The sequence below is a fragment of the Protomyctophum bolini genome (genome assembly GCF_963924005.1).
Source record: "Protomyctophum bolini genome assembly, chromosome: 16".
NCBI lineage: Eukaryota > Metazoa > Chordata > Actinopteri > Myctophiformes > Myctophidae > Protomyctophum > Protomyctophum bolini.
Window position 1 is genome coordinate 14,364,676 of NC_137877.1, and position 23,701 is coordinate 14,388,376.

The 23,701-nt window shown below is 43.7% G+C and overlaps 1 protein-coding gene across 1 annotated transcript; it reads left to right on the forward strand.

Moving 5' to 3' along the window:
* Positions 1 to 229: 229 nt before the first annotated feature.
* On the forward strand, positions 230 to 21,269 carry hcn5 (hyperpolarization activated cyclic nucleotide-gated potassium channel 5; the record flags this gene model as incomplete). Its single annotated transcript, XM_080785907.1, has 10 exons — positions 230 to 417; positions 916 to 1,102; positions 1,679 to 1,783; positions 4,682 to 4,816; positions 8,487 to 8,648; positions 10,029 to 10,122; positions 11,034 to 11,161; positions 15,564 to 15,710; positions 16,621 to 16,873; positions 19,459 to 21,269. The coding sequence occupies 10 exons, from the start codon at positions 230 to 232 to the stop codon at positions 19,635 to 19,637; spliced, it is 1,578 nt and encodes a 525-aa protein (XP_080642033.1). The 3' UTR covers positions 19,638 to 21,269.
* Positions 21,270 to 23,701: the final 2,432 nt, after the last annotated feature.

Consider the following 23,701-nt stretch of genomic DNA (forward strand, 5'->3'; position numbering starts at 1 on the left):
CCGGTGATGGAAAATTACCGTGTTACCAAACGCTGAGGTCAGGACTGGCAGGCGGAGACGAGCGAAGTCGGACTCCGCTCCTCCGGGACAACAACAACACGAGCAGCTGAGCCAAGTGTAAAGAGGAGCATGGCCCGTGCTTTCGGCTGAGGCAGAGGGTACGCAGCGGAGGAGGAAGAAGAGGAGGAGGGAGGGAGGGAGGGGGGCGGCGTGATATTCTGGGGGGGGGATGGAGAAAGTTAGCCGGCCGGAGACTGGGGGCTTCACCAGGGCCACCTGTGGATGGAGGGCTCTCCTTCTCCCGCAGTTGAACCGGCAGTCCCTGTACGTGTACGGCAGCGAGGTAGCCGTGGAGAAGGAATGCGTCCGCCAGCTGAAGAGCAAAGTTCTCGTCATTCACCCGTTCAGTCCCATGAGGTAGGGCTAATAAACTTGACTTGACAGATCTAGGCCATTGCAGAATATGCAAAAAGTTCTGCAGATTCAGCAAGTTGGGTGTTCTTGTAAACCTTTTCCCTTCCAAAATTGGAGTCGTTTGCTGTCAGGCAGGTACAGTATGTAGAAGCAGTCTTTTTTGTGAGGGTTAGTGTTCATCACCCGTGTGTTCTGTGTTGTTATGTGTATTTTGAAGTTGACTGTACGCAGGTGAAAGTAGAGCAGAGAGAATTAATTGGGACCTCAGTTACTTGAGAGGCAGCATCTGAGCCCCAAATGTAGAGTAACTAATAACATCAACATAATATCAAATCAACGACAAAGTACACACAGTGGTGGCATAACTTGGTGGCAGCTTCTGCAATGTGCAAACATAGCAGAATGAATATCACAAATCAAATAAAAATGCAATAAGTCTCCTCAGAGTTCTAATTCATCAATTTGTATCTCAGAGAGTTCTTTGTCTCCCCTCTCTTTCAGGAGTTATTACATTATGTGCATGATGGCCATCACATTTCTGAACCTGATTGGGATTCCGATGGAGATTGCTTTTCTGGACGGAGATAATGGGCTTGGATGGGAGGGCTTTAACGTGTTCTCAGACACGCTGTTCCTAATTGACGTGGCCCTGAATTTCCGAATGGGAATCATACCAGAGGATGCTGAGGTGAAAACGGCTGCTATATTATAGGCTACTCTATTTTCAGCTACAATCAGGGGGATTATAATCCCTGTGCAGCCCATGCAATCTCTCACTTCCTCTATATGTAATCTAAGCAATAGCTACACGAAGGACTAGATGAATAAATCCCCCACCGTTGCCTTTGGCAAAGTCGGCACCTGTCATTTCATAGAACATTTGCAATCAAGTTTTTAGATTATAGAATGTTTGTTTTCCTCCAGCTTTACTTGCTGGAGGCAAGTGTCTCTTATCCGGCATACGTATAATGGCAACTGATCACAGCCAGATGTCTGTGCTGTGGTTTAACAGTGACCTTGAACATCTGCTTTGGTCAAATAAATCTGCTTTGATCCTGTCAAATGATACCCAAGGCAGAGTTCGTTTGAGAAGTGTAATTAAAATATGACATTTTGGCATCTGTTTAGAGAACCGATGTCCTGATTTCATGCCGACTCGATTTGAGGAAAAATATTCTCGTAAAAATGTAGTTGGAGTGTTAGGTTTCTGATTTGACAGGGCTGTGTGCATTGACTCACATTGCTGTCCTGTGCCTTTTCACAGATGGCTATCCTGGATGTCAAACTGATCCGTGTGAACTACCTGAGGTCATGGTTCATACCGGATGTGATAGCAGCTTTCCCTATAGGATACATACTTTTAATTGCGGTAATAAGGAATGCTTTGTTGATGTAGTTCACTTGCTCAAACTCTAATGTACATGGTATGGTTTGTTTTAGCTGCATGATAGAATTACTGTATGCGCTTCATTACCGTTGATTGATAGTTTAAGAGGCTGTGCTGCTCCAACTTGGATTTGTCCAAAGGGTGGCGCTAGAGGAAAAGTCATGGGGTCCACAAAATCTGCCTGTTTTATCTTTGAGGTGCCTGTTAGGCAACTCCTTGCAGCCAAACGGTTTGCGAGTAGTTGCACGTAGTTGCATGAAAGAGTTGCATTGGTCTGACATGTCCTTAAAACTGTTTTGTTGCAAGGAGTTACATTGGTGTGACATGTTCTTAAAACTGTTTTGTTGCAAGGAGTTGCATTGGTGTGACATGTCCTTAAAACTGTTTTGTTGCAAGGAGTTGCGTTGGTGCTGTTTTGGGCCTCACATTTGAGATACCATTGAGGTTCCCTGTGTTTATGTTATATTAATGACATTCAGGGAGGGAGGGATGGGAGGAAGAAAAGAACTGGAGAGTGACAGATGGGGAGGGAGGGAGAGAGAGAGATGAAAGAGAAAGATAGAAAAGTAGGAAAGGTGGATATGGACACACACATATATACCAGTCGCCCTGGGGGGGCCCCTCCTCCAAATATATAATTGGTTGTAAAATAATGCACTGCATGTGGAGATCGCCTTGAATAATAATGATTTGAAATTGTAAATTATTGCAATCCAGTTATTTATTGTATATTTAGTATTATGGTTAAAACATTGAGAGCTTCTGCTCTGCTGTCTGTACTGCAGACAGTGACGCTGTGTTGTGGTGGGATAGCTGTGGAAACTCCTGCCAATGTCGCTGTGCATGGCAGCCTGCCATGCACAGCGACTACAGTTAGTCAGTCAGTCAGTCAGTCAGTCCCTCTTTCTCTCTCTCTATCCCTCTCTCTCTCTCTCGGGGGGCTGCGCGACCGAAATGCACCATGAAATTTTGTCTAGCCCGGGGGCCCTTGGGAGGGTAATTCCGGCTGTGTGTGTGTGTGTGTGTGTGTGTGTGTGTGTGTGTGTGTGTGTGTGTGTGTGTGTCTCTGTGTGTGTATTCCTATTCCTTTGGCCTGAGGGTGGCACTAGACTAGAGGACGAGACATGGGGTCATTCAAATTATAGTTGCGATGTATACTAGTGCATATAATAGTGGTGCATTCAACATTGGATGCTTTAGCAGAGGATCTGGAGGATCCTATTCATTTTCAATGGATACCGTCTGGTGCGACTGCGCGGTGCATGATGCACATAACATGGCAAGGTTTTTGGTCATTGCGCCTGAAATTTACATAGAGTTAAACTTTAAATGCAAATGAGGTCTGTCCACCGTCGTGACTCATTCCAGCTCTCTGCGATTTGATCGGACGATAAAGGTTGACAGCGCTGATCAAATAGACTGAAGATTATGTTTCTGCATTGCCTATTTCTCATCTGAAATGTTATCAGAAACATATTTCAACTAGTACTGTTTAGCTATAAGGTTGTGTTCCAATTTTCCTGGATTGATTTACTTTTACTTCTACTCCACTATATCTCAGATCCAAATCTTGTACTTTCAAAAACACTTTCAAAACACTAGCCTACATTAACCACTTCATTTCGGCCATTTGAAAATAGCCGATCTACAAGCTCACAATGTGTCGCAGTATCCAGTGTGAATGCACCATAGGGTTCACCTTCAGGGAGCAGGAAGGCACTCACTCACCATGTTTCATGTTGAGATCACTGTGTGTGTGTGTGTGTGTGTGTGTGTGTGTGTGTGTGTGTGTGTGTGTGTGTGTGTGTGTGTGTGTGTGTGTGTGTGGAAAGTTTGGCCTGAGGGTGGTGCTAGAGTAAAGGCCATCGTTGGGTCACCGAAACTAGTAGGGGTCATGTCTGTAAACTAGTAGGGGTCATGTCTGGGGACAGCTTAAAAAGGTGCTCAACAAAATGGCAACCCAGGCAGTCATTTGCAAGATATTTGTTTTCGGGGCGGAAAGGCTGTCTGACCAACACAGCCATCATTGTGACCCTGCATGGTGGCACAGACAGTTGGTTAACTTGTACTGTTGCCTCACAGCAAGGTCCCGGTCCTCCCGGGTACCTTACAGCAAGGTCCCGGACTCCCGGGTAGTGCAGAGAGAGGTTTGCATGTTTGCATGAGTTGCATGTTCTCCCCGTGTTTGCGTTGGGTTTTTCTCGAGGCTCTCCCGTTTCCTTCTATACCAAAACTCATGCGTACTATGGGCTATATCTTGCGCCACCCCTTAACCCTTATCCCTAAACTTATTTGCCATTTTTATACTATTTAAAAAAAACGTTTTAAAATAGTTCAAATAGCTGACCTACAAGCTCACAACGTGTAGATGTAGATCGGCTAGTTGAACTATTTTAAAATGATTTTCGAAATAGTAATAAAATGGCAAATAAGTTTAGGGATAAGGGATAAGGGTGGCGCAAGATGGAGCCCATTATAGGAACTCCTGACAGTGCCCTTGACCAATGCTTTACCCTGACTGTGTCCCTGACTGTGCAGCGCCCGGGGACCAACCTGGTCCCACAGCACTTCACACTCACAGCGGCCGCTCATCGCTCCTTAGGGTGGATCAAATGCAAATTGCATGAAAGGACTCTAAAGTCAAATCAAATTACGGCTGATTTATAGTTGCGCTCCCGTGTCTCGCTATCGAACATCGCAGATATCTATAATTCGATTTGATTTGATTTTACTTTATTTAGCTTGTAGATCTGCTATTTACGATGTGAGACACAATGCGCAACCATGGTTAAATCAGGCTTCAGAGCCCTGCATATGGTAGCAGGTCTACGGATGGAACTAAACTTAAACACAATGTTTGTTGTTTATCGAATGTCGTAGGCCTATTTACCAAAAGACCACAGCGACCAGAAGACCAACAAAATGATGAGGATCCTCATGTTCGTCCGAATCCTCAGCCTCGTCAGACTGGTGCGCGTGTCCCGGCTGGTCAGGTTCTTCAACGAAGTGGAGAAAGTACGTACGTTTGAATCCTACCAAGCTCTCTACCAGATACTCCACCTGCCTAGTCGGGTCTAATGACGTCTTTGTGTGGAATTGCAGTGAGTTCATGACACCGTGCTGATCATTAGCGACTAGGTCACTTAATTTGACAGGCACAGCTTGTCTCTTGTGGTTAAGAGGTGGTTAAGAGTTTCAAGGGTTCAAGGTTGTACTTTATTGTTACATCTTCTGTACAGCTACATAAGAATAAAACTTATTTTAGTTTGGCTTCCTTCAGACAATGCAGCAGCATAGATAGCATAACATTCAAAACAGCAACCAAAAACACAGCAAGCACAGCAAACAAAGGGATAGAATAAAGAAAAGCAAGAAAGAGTAAAAAATAGTGTGCATGTTTTCCCTGTTGTAGCAAAGTCAGGTAAACTTTTTGTGAACAGCTTCACAGTGTTATGTTCCAAATATACAACACAACTTAGTTTAAGAAGGAGCATTTTGAGGCTTTGTTCCATATCAACAAATTTAGTTTAGAAGGTGCTCTCGTTGTGTCACCTTCACTACTAACGTATGAGGAGTTTTACCTGGGAAAAAAGAAAGAAAATACGCGTTATGCAACTAGGGATAATTGATGGTTGTGGCGGTCATTATCGAGAAATAAAATCCAGACAGGGTGATTAGGTACCGACGCCGGTGCATTAGCGGAGGTGTCTAATCATCCCGAAGGGATTTAATTTCTTGATAATGACCGCAGACCCATCAATTATCCTGCTTATTACACGGCTACTTAATGAATAAATTAATTAATTGACCCAAAAGTAACAACAAAACTAAGTGCTGTTCTGGCCGTCTGCCCAGCGCAGCACACATCGGAAAACAAGGAAGTGAGTGTTGATCAAATAGAATCAACTTCCGGCTACTGTCTATTTCTAGCTTAGAAAGTTTTCAATAACATTCTTCAGAGCAACATTTAGTTGTAAATTATATTGTGTTTGTTTACATGACTATATGTTGGATACAGCGTAAAAGCCAAGCAGCACAGCCACGTGCTCTGAGCCTTTGATTAGACTGTTAAACACATAACAGTGTTTGACCAATCAGAATCAAGCATTCAACCAAGAGCGTAATAAATTATAGGTAGAATAATCTATAATAAATTTAAATTTACATTAAAGGCACAGTATGCATGTAACCAGCTCAGTGGCCTTGTGGTTAGAGTGTCCGCCCTGAAACTGGGAGGTTGGGGTTCAATCCCTGGCTGGGTCATACCAAATACTCAAGAGTTGGATTGGGGTTAAGTCCCTGCAACATACTAGGCCCTAGGGTCATGTTCAGGGGGTGTACTTGTACATCAAGCTGCCTCACGCTACAGAAACAGGAGATAGGCTCCTGCCCTGTGGGCCTCATGGCTCGGCAAGGCTACTTATAAATGTAACTTTGCACTGTGTTTACTTTTCTTTTTAACAAATAATTTCCCTCAATACGGCATAGCATTGGTCCTGGTGAATCATGACCATAAAACATTTGATTGGTTATTTAATTAATACATACTTAAATCAAAACACTTTTGTTTTATTTTAATTTGTTTAGGTCATGATTTTTATGGTCATGATTCACCATGGCTTGATTCTAGGCTTAAAATAATTGATATCAATATGTTTGGAAATTTCTATGGGAAAAACGCCTTCGTTTTTTGTTTGTTTTTTGGAGTGAAACCACAAAATGGACTGCTACTGTATGCCCCAAAACAATGTGTTTCTGCAGGTAAACGCCATCACCACACTACTCCGGTAGCTGATAAGGGCTGGCGTATCATGTAAAGAGTAGACTTAAGGCAAAGTTACATACAAGGCCTTTAAACCAGTGGTTTTCAAACCCCATTATTTATTCAGCATTTGAGCCACGGACCATCATTTGATGAGATTTAGCCAGACCCAAAACTTTTCCACATTTGTGATCCCGTTAGGAGAGATAACAGGCAAACATTGATCAAAATAATTATTCTACATTTTCTAATTATGATGTGGATTTTTAAATTAAAGGAGAATTCCATGCTAGAAGGCTTTCTTACCTTTATATGTAGTTGTTACGTCCCCACCAAAGAGGTCCAGGTGTTATTTTGTGCAAAAGCGCATTATTGGCTATTTCCCCTAACATAAGCCAATGAATTGCATTGAATTGAATGGGGCATTGGGGTGTTGTGCTAATTCGCTTATTTCCATCGCTCAATTTATTTTATATTTTATTTTTTATATCCTCTCTTCATAATGTAAATAGTATCCCAAGCGGCACACTTTACTACTTATTTCGATGGAACTAATCGAAATAGCACAAAAACCCAAACCCCATTGAGGGCTTATATTAGGGGAAATTTGCACAAAATAACAGCTGGACCTCTTCGGTGGAGACGTAACAACTACAAATAAAGGTTCTAGCAATGGAACGCTCTCAAGAGTTAAAGATCTATAAGGGTCTATTTGGTTACCAACTCTCTATTCTTTATGGGACCACCTGAAACCCCCTGAAGGACCACTGGTGGTCCCCGGACCACTGGTTGAAAACCACTGCTTTAAACAATCAACGTTACTGTCACATCGGCTTCACAGGTGCAAGGAAGCGGGCGACATCATTCTTTCGTAGAAGCTCCCATCGTTTGTAGTTTTCAGGAAAGGCAAACAAGGAAAACAAAAACAGGTCGAATGTTCAAATGTTCGGTTCCTGACATGAGCGGAGTGAAAATAACATTTACAAGCAGGTCAGAGATGAGGTGAAAATAGCAGCAGGCACAGATGTGTGAGTGTACAAACTGTACATATAGCGTGGCATGGGCAGACTATTATAGCTCTGGCAGCTTTGTTTGGTTTCCACTCCAGGCGGGTGGATGCCCACAAGATGCAGCCAACAGGAACAGTAACAGATGTAGAACATTATGGGCATTTGTGTAAATATAGTCTCGCGTGCAGGTGAGACATCTGTATCCAATTTGTATGGGTCACATTTTTGAGTGGTGCAACCACTCCTATAGACAGCCCGGCCTGGCTGGCTGTGTCCCTGGCTGTGTCCCTGGGTCCGAGCACGGAAATAGCATATTGTCACCACCAAGTGTCACTGTTGTGCAGCCTAACACACAGACACATACACAGAGGCCAGTACAGTACAGTACAGTACAGTACAGTACAGTGCAGTACAGTGCAGTACAGTACAGTACAGTACAGTACAGTACAGTACAGTACAGTACCACTCACTTCAGACGGGTAAATGTATGCGTGTCCCTGTGTCTGTCTGAGCACGGACTGTTGCACCACTCAGTTCACACAGGTGTGATTTTTCATTATTTCAAAGGATTTTGGAAATCATTTTCAGAAAATAAAACTACATTTCAGCTTTCTTTTTCAATATGTCATCAATTTCAAAAATATATCAAAGAAATGACAGGAATAAAAAACTTAAAAAAACTAAGAACTAGTGAAAATAACTGATCTACAAGGTGTCGCCTATTATGCGTGACGTTGTGATCTTGTAGATCAGCTATTTTCACAATAGTTTGGGTCTATTGAGCTAAAAACTTTGGGAACCATGTGCCATATGTTTTTATTATCCTATATGTTATATGCCACAGTGGAATGCCTTTACTCGTCAAATATCACACAATGGTCACATAACGTGTTCTGTGGCGGCGGTCGCGCAGGTTTCCAACGCCAACCTGGACGTGGTTCGCATCTTCTTCCGCATCCTGTCTCTGTTCATGATGATCTTCCTGCTGTGCCACTGGAACGGCTGCATCCAGTACTTTGTCCCAATGCTGCAGGAGTTCCCCTCGGACTGCTGGGTGCGCAACGAAAACCTCATGGTGAGCACTGCTGTTATTTTATTTTATTTTATTTTATTTTATTTTATTTTATTTTATTTTATTTTATTTTATTTTATTTTATTTTATTTTATTTTATTTTATTTTATTTTATTTTATTTTATTTTATTTTATTTTATTTTATTTTATAATTCATTTCCCTTGAATAGTTTTCATTTGGTTTTAGTCACATTTTAGTCACCTGGAATGTTTTAGTGTTAAATCTAAATCTACAGCTGATTTAGCCGACTAATGACTGGTTTTACACAAAATAGCCATGCGCGTTGTGAGCTTGTAGATCTGCTATTTTCAGCATGCAACCAAGTGTAAAATGACTTATACTGGATCTCTTGTCCTATCCACCCAGTCCCCTTTATTTTAGTCTAGTTCTTAGCTGTGGACGAAATTGTCAATACATTTAGTCTTAGTTTTAGTCAGCATAGCTTAGTTCTAATTTAGTTTCCATTTAGTTTTCGTCAGTGGAAAAAAAGTAGTCGACGAACATTTTTCGTCTTAGTTTTACAAAAACAACACTGATGGTGAGGGAGGCGCACTTTACTCTACACACACTTTCATCATGTTTATAGTTCCCGTAAGGCAGTGGTTCCTAAAGTGGGTTCCAGGGGATCCCCAGGGGTCCTTGAGGGAGTTCCAGGGGGTCCCCAGCTAAATGATAGTTAGGAACCAAACTCAGAGAGGGTACAAATGGAACCAAATGTACACCCAGAGTTGTGTGTGTGTGTGTGTGTGTGTGTGTGTGTGTGTGTGTGTGTGTGTGTGTGTGTGTGTGTGTGTGTGTGTGTGTGTGTGTGTGTGTGTGTGTGTGTGTGTGTGTGTGTGTGTGTGTGTGTGTGTGTGTGTGTGTGTGTGTGTGTGTGTGTGTGTGTGTGTGTGTGTGTGTGTGTGTGTGTGCATACAGTACGTACATACGTACCGGTACATACATACGTGCATACGGTACATAAATCATAAATACAATTTATTTTCACCACCTATAATGTCATGCATGCACAAATTACCCCACAGGAGGGGTGGGGATAAACAGCATCCTGGTATAGAATGAGTAACAATGTATGGATTTGTTATGCAATTTCCTTGTTGCAGCAGAGTATAATTTAAATGTTTACCCTAATTTGTCTTACTGTGTATTAATTAGCCTACTTTAGACTGTTCTCTAGATGAGTTAGGTGACTAGGTAGCAGGTCTAGTTTGGGGTTCCTTTGTTATGGTAATATGTGTTGCGTTCTTCGTTTAATTATCTCTCATTGAAATTGCGCTGCAACATTGAATTTCGCCGAAGGGACGCAAAAGCTAATTTTGTGGCATGCAGTTGTTAATGTTTGTGAAGCAAACTGATGATGCAATCTCTCCCCACCCATGCAGAACGCCTCAGTGGGAGTGAAGTACTCGTGGGGGGTGTTCCGCGCTCTGTCTCAGATGGTGGCGTTGTCCTATGGCTCCATGGACGCACCAACAAGTAAGCCTCATTGATTTTTCCTTTCCTTTCCCGGTAATTCAATCGCCGACCTTCACAGACCAAAGTTACATGTATATTCTATCCTTTTTCCACAGAGTGCTGAGTATAGCGCTCTTTTGAAGTCCCCGTTCACACACGTAGACCACGTGGTGTAGAACTCCCTGCCTTTGGTGCAGCAAGGCAGTTTAATTCTGTTTTATTTTGGCACATAAGTCAAATCAAAGCAGTATATTATTTACAATGGAAGAAAATCTAGAAAGAAAGTAGAAAAACATATACGTGCAGTGTTTTATATAGACGTTATACCCAGGGATGTGCTGTGGACTTTTTAACTATAGTGGGGCTACGTCGCGCACACGCGCATGCGCTCACACGCGCATGCGCTCACGAACGATCACTAATTGAATATAAATTGAAATCTAATGTAGGCCTATTTATTGAGCCAAAACATTCAGCATGTCAAATTGTATATTTACTTGCAAAACTTTCGTGTCATCATAATTATGCATTTACCTTGCAAACGTCACCTCTGTAATCTAATTTGTTCATGAATCCATCAGCCACTGTTCTCCAACTCTTTACACTAGGCCTACTTCAGACACTTTAGTAGATCGAACACAATGGACCGTCACGATTGATATGCAGATATGCATCCAAGGTCGGTCGTTCCTGTTGTCAAGCTGTGACACTCAGCGTCGATCAGCAGGTTTTTACTGAGTTTAGCGAGGTGCAAAAACTGCGAATGGCTGTGCGGGCTTGCGTGCATCTTCCAAAACTACCCGGGTGGCGCCCTGCCCTGGATAGGATAGCCCTATACCAACAGCTCACCCCTGGTTATACCTGCAGAAATCCACCCGCAAGTAGAAAGTGGTGACACAGGTTTTGTTTGTTTGCTTTTGTCTGCTTCTCAGATTACGTTGAGATGTGGATCGTGATGGTTAGCATGGTGTCTGGCTGCATGATGTACACGGTGCTGGTGGCCAACGCTACCAACATGATAGCCAACACCGACCCGGCAGCCAAAGAGTACAAGAGCAAGGTCCTAATGATGGGTGACACTTTATTAATAATAACGACCTCTCTACCCTTTATGTGTTAAGAACTCTGAGAGCCACATTGGTAACGAGACGTTACCAAATGGACCCGCGTAAGGTTCCATTTGGTTCCAGTTGGCACCCTCTCAAAGTTAAATTAACACTTTTAGGGTTTTACTGTGTAAGGCGTTCACATGTCTATACGACACATTGCTTTATTTATCAACTCCACTAGCAAAACACAGATTTGTATTGCGGTGTTTGTTATGTGTTATGTTATGTATGATTTCGACTTTAACCCATTTAGACCTGAGGCCAATTTTAAACATATGCCTTCTAAACCTTCTAAAGGTTTCTGAAAACCTTCACATTCCTATTAAAAACTTGAAAAATAATAATTATGTTCCTAACTAATGATACACAGAGATAGCTCCAGGATTGAAAGGTATATAACAACGTACTGTATAGGTTGCAACAGGTCTAAATGGGTTAAGCAGAATAAGCAGTGGCACCGTGTACTTTTACTATACCATTTTATGCAGTGCAGCTGAAACTTTGGTATAATAGAGCACAAGACGAATGCCACCATGTACATTAGGGGTTCCACATGCATTCTCTGTGTTGCTCCGCGGGCAATCTGGGAAAACAAAGGGAAAATGGCACCCGTCAATAAGGTCTCGAGAGACTACTACTACTGTGGGTGACGTGGAAGTCACGACAGAAAAAGCAGTTCCACCTGCCGGGTGGCTGGAGCAAAAGGTTTCCGGCTCCAACCCCGGCTCCACCACTATACGTGTCCTTGAGCAAGACATGTACTTATCCCCTATAATAACAGATACCCCCCCCCCCCCCCTCCCCTCCCCCCCGGTGCGATAATCACAGCCGTCTGAGCGGTTATCAGCTGGATGATGCTGTAATTTATTTTTTGTACTTATCTGTTCGAATGGACAAAACACCAAAAACGCTTATTGTGGTCTTTTGACTGTAAATGTGTGTGTAAATAGTGAGCCACAGCTCTGTTGGTAGCAGAGACGTGCAGAAATATAAAAATCAATGATGAATAATAATCCAGGTTGTGGGTTCGAATCTACCTACCGTGGTGCAATCTGGCTTTGTTCGGCGTCCGTGCTAACACAGAGGAGCGGGGAGGGTGCTATTTGTCACTGCATGTATTCCTACGAACCAGGGGGAGTAGGACAAAGTGGGCTCTACGTCCTCCCGGTGGGGGCTCCTCACTGGCACTGGCAGGAGAGCCAGCAAGGATACAACAGCAGTGACAATACAGACATATGTGTGGGGAGGAATTAACTGGCATAACGACTAAATTGAGGAGAATTAGGGGGGTAAAAATAATTCGCTGCTCTAAATGAAATAGATGGATGGATAGATGTATTGATGGCTAGATAGATGGATGGTTAGGGATGAGGTCCAGCTGCTATGCAGCCAGCTCTAGATAGATGGATGGTTAGGGATGAGGTCCAGCTGCTATGCAGCCAGCTCTAGATAGATGGATGGTTAGGGATGAGGTCCAGCTGCTATGCAGCCAGCTCTAGATAGATGGATGGTTAGGGATGAGGTCCAGCTGCTATGCAGCCAGCTCTAGATAGATGGATGGTTAGGGATGAGGTCCAGCTGCTATGCAGCCAGCTCTAGATAGATGGATGGTTAGGGATGAGGTCCAGCTGCTATGCAGCCAGCTCTAGATAGATGGATGGTTAGGGGTGAGGTCCAGCTGCTATGCAGCCAGCTCTAGATAGATGGATGGTTAGGGGTGAGGTCCAGCTGCTATGCAGCCAGCTCTAGATAGATGGATGGTTAGGGGTGAGGTCCAGCTGCTATGCAGCCAGCTCTAGATAGATGGATGGTTAGGGATGAGGTCCAGCTGCTATGCAGCCAGCTCTAGATAGATGGATGGTTAGGGATGAGGTCCAGCTGCTATGCAGCCAGCTCTAGATAGATGGATGGTTAGGGGTGAGGTCCAGCTGCTATGCAGCCAGCTCTAGATAGATGGATGGTTAGGGGTGAGGTCCAGCTGCTATGCAGCCAGCTCTTTATGGAGGACCTGAAATCCATATGAGCGAGACTCTAGTCTAGTTTGTCGGCTAAATGAAGAAGAAAGGAAAAAAAGAGAAGGATTGTGGGCTGAAACTGTGGATGTGGGTTCCATATAATGTGTTTGTGTGTCAGCAGCAAGCTTAATTCGTACATAAATCGTGTGACGTTATCAATTGTCAGTGACATTCTGCTGACAACGTACAAGTGCTGTTAGACGTTTCGAAGAAATATGACGTCCCTCGTCCCCTTTATCTGAAGAGAACCGTATCAACATCAACTGAACAGGGCACAGACAGTGCAAATACCGTGACAAAATAAAATGCAAGAAAAGCAAGCCAGTGTTCAAGTTTCAAGACTCAATAATTCATATATGATATCCATTTCAATGAAACATTGATTGGAATTTCTCTTGGCGTGTGATCTGCCCGGAGTAAACAAAACAATACAATACAATACATATACACGTCAGCATGAACATATATATAACACCAGTAGGCCGCCCTGAGGGCGAGTTAAACTATGAATCTGGTGTCAGTGAGGTCAGATCAGATGTAGAGTTGCTGGCCGGCTCCATATGCAGATCTAGTATGTCAAACCATGACTGGCTATCCAGGGTTTGATGACGTCAGTGTCGTGATCTTCATATATGGAGAGCCAGGTGATGATAGTCAGCTCCACATATGGAGATCCATGTGTTGTACGGAACACACATGTTAAACTGTTAATCTGGTGTCAGTGAGGTCAGAGATGTAGATTTGCTGGCCGGCTCCATATATGCAGATGTAGGTGATGGGCATAACAGGGATTGTAGGCGTGACGTCACGAGGCGTAATGGACTGGCAACCATATATGGAGGGAGGCGTGATCGACCGAACGACTGACGGGTTTTGCATGTTCTCATAGTAATCTGAGACCTTTGGTCGCAAAAATACTCCAAGAATAGCTACTCCAAGAGGAGAACGAAAGTAATACAGTAATACAGTAACTCTGGTCTGGTACACCAGACCAGAGTTCTGAACGCGAAGCAATCATTTCTACATCATTCCGGGCAGCGCACCCCCCGCGCCTCCGCCTCCCAGTTCTTCTGCGTGTGTGTGTAGTGTCAACACACACACACACACACACACACACACACACACACACACACACACACACACACACACACACACACACACACAGTCACACACACACACACAGTCACACACACACAGTTCAGAATCACACACTCACACACACGCACATGACACAATTTTGGTATGGGATGAAAATAATATGATAATTTGGCCTGCATCGCTTTGGCTAAAACACTGAATTATGAAAAGGACCGCTGGCTCCCATTTGTTGAAGAGAGATGCATTTTCAAATGATATTGTTATGCTTAATTACATCGCTATTTGGCTAAAACGCTGAATCCCACTAATAAAGTGGGCTACTGTATGTACAGGCATTCATATTAACTACAGACATTAATGTAGCCTACCGCATAGGATTGTACAATTATATAGCCTACATTTAACAAACAAGCTTGATTGACATTGTAAATAGGTCAATACAAAAACTGCTTAATCAGGTATAAAGTAAAGGGGGAAAAAACGTGACAGACGTGTATGGAAAAAGGGGCAGAAGGAGGCGGAGGCGTGGGGGGTGGGGGTGTGCTGCCCGGAGGAGAAACGAGTGCTTGGTGTTCTCAGTAATCTGCTCAAAGCACATGTGGCACTATTACCTTCATCTTCTCTGAAATGTCTTCGGATCGGCCAGCCGAGAAGAGTTCAGACGTTGATTTGATTGGACTATTTTGAAGTATAATAGCCCTCCACCCCCCATCTCGCTAATAACACAGCTAAAAATAGGAATCAACCATCCCTATATAATATATGCAAGCCAAGGGATCCTTAGCCAAGCATTCACTACAAAGTGTCAGTGGTGGAAATTACAATTGACAGCTGTAGTTACTTTATAGATTTGAATTAATATTACAAAACAATAAACATACATTACCCACTTCAGCCCTACATACATTTCGGCCATTTGAAATAGCCGATCTACAAGCTCACAATGCATCGCCTTGTGAGCTTGTAGAAGGTTTTTATACATTTGAAAACTTGAAATGAGATGATGTGCATACGGCACAAAGAGTACTTTGTACTTTTGGCACTTTGGTACATTTTGATTCCAATACTTTTGTACTTTTACTTCAGTAAATGTTGAATTCCGGCCCTTTGCTTCATGCAACTATTAGTGATGCTTTTGCTTGTGAAACAAAATGTATGTACTTTTTCCATCAACTGACTTTATGTCAGGTAAGGTCGCCTCGCGTGACACCACTCACAACAGCCATACGTTTCTCCACAGGTGAGCCGACTGGAACACTACATGACCTTTATGAAGCTGCCGCCAGAACTGCAGCTTCGCATCAGCAAGTACTACCAGTTCCGCTACGGAGGAAAATGGTTCGACGAGAAGGAGGTTATGGACACTGTCTCCTCTGCATTGAAAGAGGTATACACACACTCTCTCTCTCTCTCTCTCTCTCTCTCTCTCTTGGTGAACGCCGCTCCAATAAAGGGCGGTGTGTCTCTCTATGTCTGTCTGTTTAGAGTACGACCTATTGACCCCTGCAGATGAGTGGGGCCGCATTCGAGTCACACACTGTTGAGCAGCTCACTGAGCAGTCAGCTAATTGGGGTCGCATTCGGGTCACACACACACACACGCACACACACACAAGCCTGCACCTCTCAGTTCACACGTGTGCGTGCATGCAGTTTTTTTTTTGCGGTGCCAAACCGTTCCAATGAGTGACCGAGTATGTATGTATGTCTGTTTAGAGTATGACCCATTGACCCGTGCAGCATTCGGGGCACACTGTTGAGCAGCCTAAAAGCAGCCAGCGCAGCCTGGGGTGTTGCTGAGCAGCCTGCACTGCTCAGTTCACACGAGTGTGATACTTTTAAGCAGTAGCCAATTTTCTTTTACACCTTTTACTTGTCCACATTTAGTCGTTAATTCCTCCCACTGCTTTCTCCAGGGCTGTTGTAATAAAAATGTCCACCGGATGACATTATGTTGAACATTTTATTAATCTATATTAACTTATTATTATTAGTCAGTACTATGGCTTTAGAACATTGACATCAGGGTCTACTCCATATGGGGATTGAGACATTACGGACGTACAGAGATTTCACCCAATTATAGTAGTACTGTTTTATTGTTATTCCTGTTTGGTTGGATTCATTTTAATCGTTATGTTTTGCCAGTACGTACAGTGCAGACCTATACAGTATACTTTGTTGTCAATGTCATGCCGTTACCGTGTACTCGATCTCTCTGTGTGTGTGTGCGTGCGTGCGTGCGTGCGTGCGTGCGTGCGTGCCTGCCTGCCTGCCTGCCTGCCTTTGTGTTTCAGCAACTCCTGTCAGTGTTGTGCCTCCGCCTCCTGGAGAAGGTTCCGTTCTTCCAGAACCGGGACCCAACGTTCCTCAACGCCGTCCTCCACAAGATGGAGTACAACATGTACCAGCAGGGTGACGTCATCGTTCACCAGAACGCGCCCGCGGACCGCATGTACTTCATAGACCACGGACAGGTCTGCATGGAGGGACTTCGAGAAGGAGACCCGGACTTCGAGAAGGAGCTGTGTGACGGAGAATACTTTGGAGGTAACCACTAACCAGTAGCTAAGTTATTAGTACATTTACTCAAGTACTCGGGGCTTAAAGTTCTCAGTCCTGGGGACGGATTTCAGTCCGGAGGATTTCATAGGGGTCATTTAAGGAGATCAGTGCAGATTTGCAAAAAGTAATTTTCTTGGGATTCTTTTTGGCTTTAAGGCTCTGAGTACTGTACTTAAAGGACAATTATTATTTATTTTCAAGTAACCGAGGTTCATGTTTTAGGTTGTTATTAGAGTGCTGATTTTTTTTTTTCATTTGCTGCTTTCTTTCGTTTTAACGATTTTAGCTATTTTTGACAGGAGTGTGGGGGCATTCGAATATATGGTTAAATGTATATATATATTATTTTACAATTTGTCATGGCCATTTCTTCATTATTATTTACTATAGTCCTACTAGACCCCAGGCAATTAGATCTGACCACAAAAGATCACAGGATCTATTGAATGTGAAGGGGGAGATAACAAAGTATCACAGTATGGCAGCCCCCTATAGTACCCCCATTCAGTATATCGTGTGATCTTTTGTGGCCAGATCATGATGTAATTTAATTTCCTATGGTCTAGTAGGACTGTGGTAAATAACAATAGTGGTGCCCAAAATAATCGATTCAGCAATGCATCGCGATTCGGCCGTGCAGCGATGCAGTGAAATGCAGCGATGTGACCGGGGTTGACCAGGGTCTCTGATATATTATACTTCCTCCTCTTCTTTTTCTTCACAGAAAATCTAATAGCTCATTGTGAGCTTGTAGATTGGCTATTATTTCTCACTGAATTATGTCCGCCTCAGAAGAGAGACGCTGGGGTTCATGTGGTTAAAGTGGGTAATAGTTAGACCTTGAAATTAAACTTCGTGCCGGGCTCTAGTCCCATTTGGTGGTGACAAAGTCAGCGCAAGTTAAAATATCTCCCTTATTAATGGACCACTTCAGAAAGGTTCAAATGTAGCCTATCTATTAAAAGAGTTTTTCGAGTTCCTTCAAGGTTAAGGACAAAACCTTTCTTCTAGGTTTAGCCCACACTTTCTGTATAATTTTCGGCTGACATAGCTTTTTAGAAACCCTTATGAGGACCAGGGATTGTGGGGTTTGTTATGAGTTGGTCTTCTTAATCAATTTGAACATCAAGTAACACTAAAGACTCAGGCTTCTTGAACAGGTTCAAAACAAAGCTATTATAGATTTTAATTTGTCATTAGTTTACATTTTTTATTTAGTTTTTTTACCTTTGTGTGCAATTTGAGTTTTAATTATTATAAAAGGTTTTAGTTTAGTTTGTTTGTATAAGCTCACAGTGCATCGCTATGCAACCCGTTGTGATGGGCTTGCAGATCCGTTTTTTGTCAGACCCAAACTAACTCACCACTTTTCAACCTATCTTTATATAATTGGTCCTCACTAAAGTTCATGATAAAATAGCACAATTCATTTCTACTCAGTCTGTCTCTCATAGGAGGGCTGTGGGCAGTTCAAAAACCCGTCTTCCAGTGACATCATTGATGGGGAATCCAAGCTACTAGAAACTGCAGGCTTTCTATTCCTGGAAAGTTACCATGCTATAGCGGAAGCCATTGTTCTCGCGATAATAAAAATATAAATATAAAAAAATAAATCTGCCTAACGATGATGTTAATGATGATGATGAGAAGACTGGTGGGTTTATGAACCGCCCACAGCCCTCCTATGAGACACAGACCTAGTAGAAAAGAATTGTGCTATTTTATCATGAACAGAATGGTTTAATTTCAGTTAATTAAAATGTTAAATGCCAATTATAGTTTTATATAGCTTAACTATCATAACCCTGGTTCCGAATCATCCCTTCTGGTGTCAGGTATTTTTTTTCTTTTTTTAAGTTTAGGATTCAATCTCCCATGTGATTAAGCTCATTATTGCATCACTAGTCGCATGTGCGTTTTAATTGGCAGTGGTGGAAAGTAACTAAGTACATTTACTCAAGTACTGTACTTAAGTACAATGTTGAGTATTTTCAATACTTTTTCTTACTCCACTACATCTCAGAGGCACATATTGTACTTTTACTCCACTACAATTATTTGAAATTACTTTGAAGATTTTGTTTATTATTACAAAACTTACATAGATCTTCTATTTTCAAATGATTTTTGAGTGGTGCAACCACTCCAAGGAACAGCAATGTCCGTGATGTTCACCTATGTGTTCACCTATGTGTTGGTTAAGGAGCACCAGTTTGAGTACCAGTAGGGGCGCTGTTTGCCAGAAACAGAGAGACAGTGCTGCCACCTCCTGGTATGGAAAGTTATTGCACAGGATTTGCTCATCGGCGGTCGGTTGATGGTGCTCAGTCTGCTGCAGTCTGTTTGCAGTCTTTTGACAGTTTTAACTAGTTTTGACTAGTCTGCAGTCTCTTCCCTTCCCCTCCCCTCCCCTCCCCTCCCCTCCCCTCCCCTCCCCTCCCCTCCCCTCCCCTCCCCTCCTCTTTCGGAGATGTACATGCTGACCAGGGTGAGACATCTGACCACAGTGCGAGTTAGGGTTTGAGTTAATCAGTTCTCTCCCCCTTCCCTTCCCTTCCCCTCTCTTCCAGAGATGTACATGCTGACCAGGAGCAGACATCTGGTCACGATGCGAGCAGTGACCGACTGCCAGTGCTACTCCCTGTCCTGGGACGGCCTGCAAGACGCTCTGGAGTACTTCACAGATATCAGGAGGGACGTGGAGAAGTTGACCCTACACGAGGAGGACGATCGCTTGACGATATGTTAGTTAGAACCCTGGTTCCCAAAGTGGGGTCCGGGGACCCCCAGGGGTCCTTGAGGGAGTTCCAGGGGGTCCTCATCTGTATGATAGTTTGCAACCAAATGGACCCTTATGGGTCTGTAACTCTGAGAGTGTACAAATGGAACCTTTCGTACACTCTCAGAGTTAAATTAGCATTGATTTAACAATACAAATTGGGGTCTCAATAAATGCCATTAAATGGGGGTCCGTAGCCTATTGCATGTCAAACTGGGGGTCCTTGAAATGAAAATGGTTGAGAATCACTGCTAGAGCCATAAAGATCTTCTCTTATGGGGGTACCTGTCATGTCATGTCAGGCTAATTAGTGTCAATTAGTCTATGGACATTTAAATGGAACCAGATGGACCCTAACGGGTCCATTTGGTTCCATTTGTACACTCGCAGAGTTACAGACCCATAAGGGTCCGTTTGGTTCCAAACTATCATTTAGCTGGGGATCCCCGGGACTCCCTCAAGGACCCCTGAAGGTCCCCGGACCACACTTTGGGAACCACTTATCTACTGTATTATTGTAACGAACCGAGAGGACAATAAAGCTGTGTGGGGCCAAGAACGTTCGCCCCCAACGTTGTACAATGGAATGGCGGACCATATAGAGTACTGAAGTCCTGGCGTCACTCTCGCTACCCCTGGGTCACAGTCAGAAGTATATTTTTTCAGACCACTGGTTGAAAACCATTGAAATAGGACATGCATTCAAGGACACTTTGAAACCCACTGGTGTAGCAGAGTCATGTTTCCACTGGTTTCCCTGACAGTGCGTTTTAACATCGGGCGAACAGCGGCGAGTCTGGGCGACACAAATCTCCCAGTGGGCGTTCCTGCTGTCATTAGCTATGTCCTCGTACTGGCGGTGTGGAGGGTAAACAAAGAAACACATGAATTTGATTGGCTATATCGCCGGACGATGTCGTCCAAAGATATATATAAATACTTTCACGTTTACTTTCACGTTCCTCCGCCGACTCTTTGACTATTGCCTCTTCGCCTGCTATCGCCAGCAGTTGCCGGGTCCCATAGACAAATAAAATATGCAAGGCTATCACCCGCTGTTAAAACGTACTGTGACTCAGTTTGACCAGAAGGGAACAGAGCCTTCATTAGTATCAGCGCTAACACCTGTGAGGGAAGTAGAGAACGGCCCCTGAAGTACTTTAGGAAGAGTTATTCTGTGTGTATAGAGCCTATTGGACATCCGTTTTAAATGAATATATTATATATATTAATATATTATATATATATACAGCGATGTCAGACTTCGGTTCTCTATAGTTGTGTGTCACACCGCAGATATATTAGCCTAGAGATGCTACTAATATAACAATCTTATATATCATACAACATACAGTACATACTAATCCTATAGCGATGCTGTTTAAGACCACGCACATTTACCTACAGTATATTGTACAGAATGAGCCGGACAATAACGTTATACAAGTACCATGGATGTTGCACAGAAATTACATGGACACTGAGCTTGTATAAGACGTATGGGCATTATTCGGTTGTGTCGAATTGTACAGAAGTTATGTTAAGACTGTATAGATTACCGTGACAAATACCAAATGTACAGAATACGACAATAAAGTTATATGAGACCATGGATAGCACCTGGACATTTAGTCAAGTGGGCATTTGCCATTTGTCTGTCTGTCTGTCTGTCTGTCTGTCTGTCTGTCTGTCTGTCTGCCTGTCTGCCTGCCTGCCTGCCTGCCTGCCTGCCTGCCTGCCTGCCTGCCTGCCTGCCTGCCTGCCTTCCTGCCTGCCTGCCTGCCTGCCTTCCTGCCTGCCTGCCTGCCTGCCTGCCTGCCTGCCTGCCTGCCTGCCTGCCTGCCTGTCTGCCTGCCTGCCTGCCTGCCTGCATTGGACATGCATTCATGAACACAGAGAGATGTTGAGAGAAGGTATTGCAGATGAAAGATACGGGTGATTTGGACTGTGAACTGAACATTATTCATCACAGTTAATCTCGACATTTTATTTGATGCAATGTTTATTTGACTTTATAGAATAACCTGGAGGTAAATACCACATAAAGACAACAACAATTGTTGATACATTGATACCTGTGATATGACCCAAAAAAGATACAGCTTTGTAAGCTTGAGTTGAATTATGAAAGATGGCTTCCTGGAGAGTGGAGGGGAGGTATATTCACACATTTGTACGTGCTGTACTACTGTGTGTCACTTTACAGAGTATGTACATACAGTACAATATAATAACTTCTACAATTGGGGTGGTTGTATAGGGTCTCCTTGCTCTTCTATTGAGACCCCTTTTCCACTGGTTTTCCACTGGTTGGGAACCGGTTCAGTTCAGAACCAGTTTTTAGTCCATGACCTCCAAAGTTGGAACGTTAATTATTAATTGAGTGTGCAAAACCATACCTATATTAAATTGTTTATAGGATCAATATTAGTAAGTAAATTAATATATGATAACCCTTCCACAGTATAGTAGCTTTTTCATATTTGTGCATATTTTCCTATATGATGCCTAATTTGCATATTTACATTTTTAAGATTTGTAATACAATAAATCATTGTCTTTGTGTAAGTAATCAACTGTGTAAGTAATCAAATGGTGATAACAATTTAATATAGGTATGGTTTTACACACTCAATTCATAATTAACGTTCGAATTTTGGAGGTCTGGCTCATGGACTAAGAACCAAAAAGAACTGAACCGGTTCCCAACCGGTGGAAAAGGGGCCTGTGTTCTGGTTTGACACGACTGGTTGCAAGTGTTACTTCCCTGAAGGACAAATTTAAATTCCTCCGCTGAGCAACCAGGGCAGGCTATCATCTGAGCTGTAAAACAATTCGGCACTTAGACGCAGTACCAGAGTTCAAATGTGGGGCAGGACCTGATCGTTATGTAATGCTTTTTAACACGGAGGATTTTAGCCTCTACCTACTGCGAAAACAACTGTGCTGAGTGCCGACCTCACTATTTCCTCACCCACTTTGCTCTCTGCCAGTCTCTCTCATCATCTCTTGCCCTCACTTTTCTTTCTTTCACCTCTCTCCAGTGGTGGAAAAGTACATATATTTTTTACTTTCCCTACCTCCCGTTACCACAGGCGTTAACGTGAGGCTAGTGCCAGAGAAATGCGCGACATAAGCAAAGAAGAAGAGCCCTCATCTGGCCGACCTGGAAGCAATTGCCCTCCATTGTACACGGCAGTCTCGCTCACAGCCATGATCTGCCGCTCGAACTATTATTATGCATAGCGCGACCTTGAATTAATGTTTTACTAAGATCTAAACATGGTCCTTTATCTCAATCTGAGCTCTAAAATGCTTTAGATCGTGTGCATGCGAGTGCACGAGGAGATTTTGGATATTCGATGACTATAGTACACAGTATAGGAGCCACCAGAGGTAAATAAAATACTAATAATTCTGGATTAAATTACATTAAACAAACCCGAGATTTCTCGTGTTGGCAAAGGAGGTTGCAAGCATGAATCCCGAGAAATCCTGGGATTGGCATACATTCGGTTAAGTAAAAGTATCAATACTGCAATGTCATGTGCTTGTACTTGTACAGGTAGTATAGGATACCTCCCTCCCTCTCCCCCTCCCCCTTCCCCTCTCCCTCTCCCTCTCCCTCTCTCTCTCTCTCTCTCTCTCTCTCTCCTATCCAAACACACAGACGGTCCCCGAGGCCAGCCGGTGTTTGTATTCGTAGAGGTAGTAGGAGGCCTGGGGGAAGTTGCACCTCATCTCCATGCGTCCGGGCACCACGTGCACGGCCACGCCGGGCCTCAGGCCCTCGCGCAGCTTGCGCTGCATGCGTGCGGCCAGGTAGCGGCGCGCCCGGCCCGGGTCCTCCTCGATAGAGGCGTACACCTCGGGCGGCGGGTTGGGGATCTTCCACTCCAGGTCCACGATGAGCTGGTGGATGCGGCTCTTGTCCAGCGAGGTGGGCGTGTCCCGGTAGCACGCCACCACGTGGGGGCTGGGCGGCTCCGACGCCACCGACAGGAAGTGGTCCTTGGTGGTCGGCGGCGGCGGCG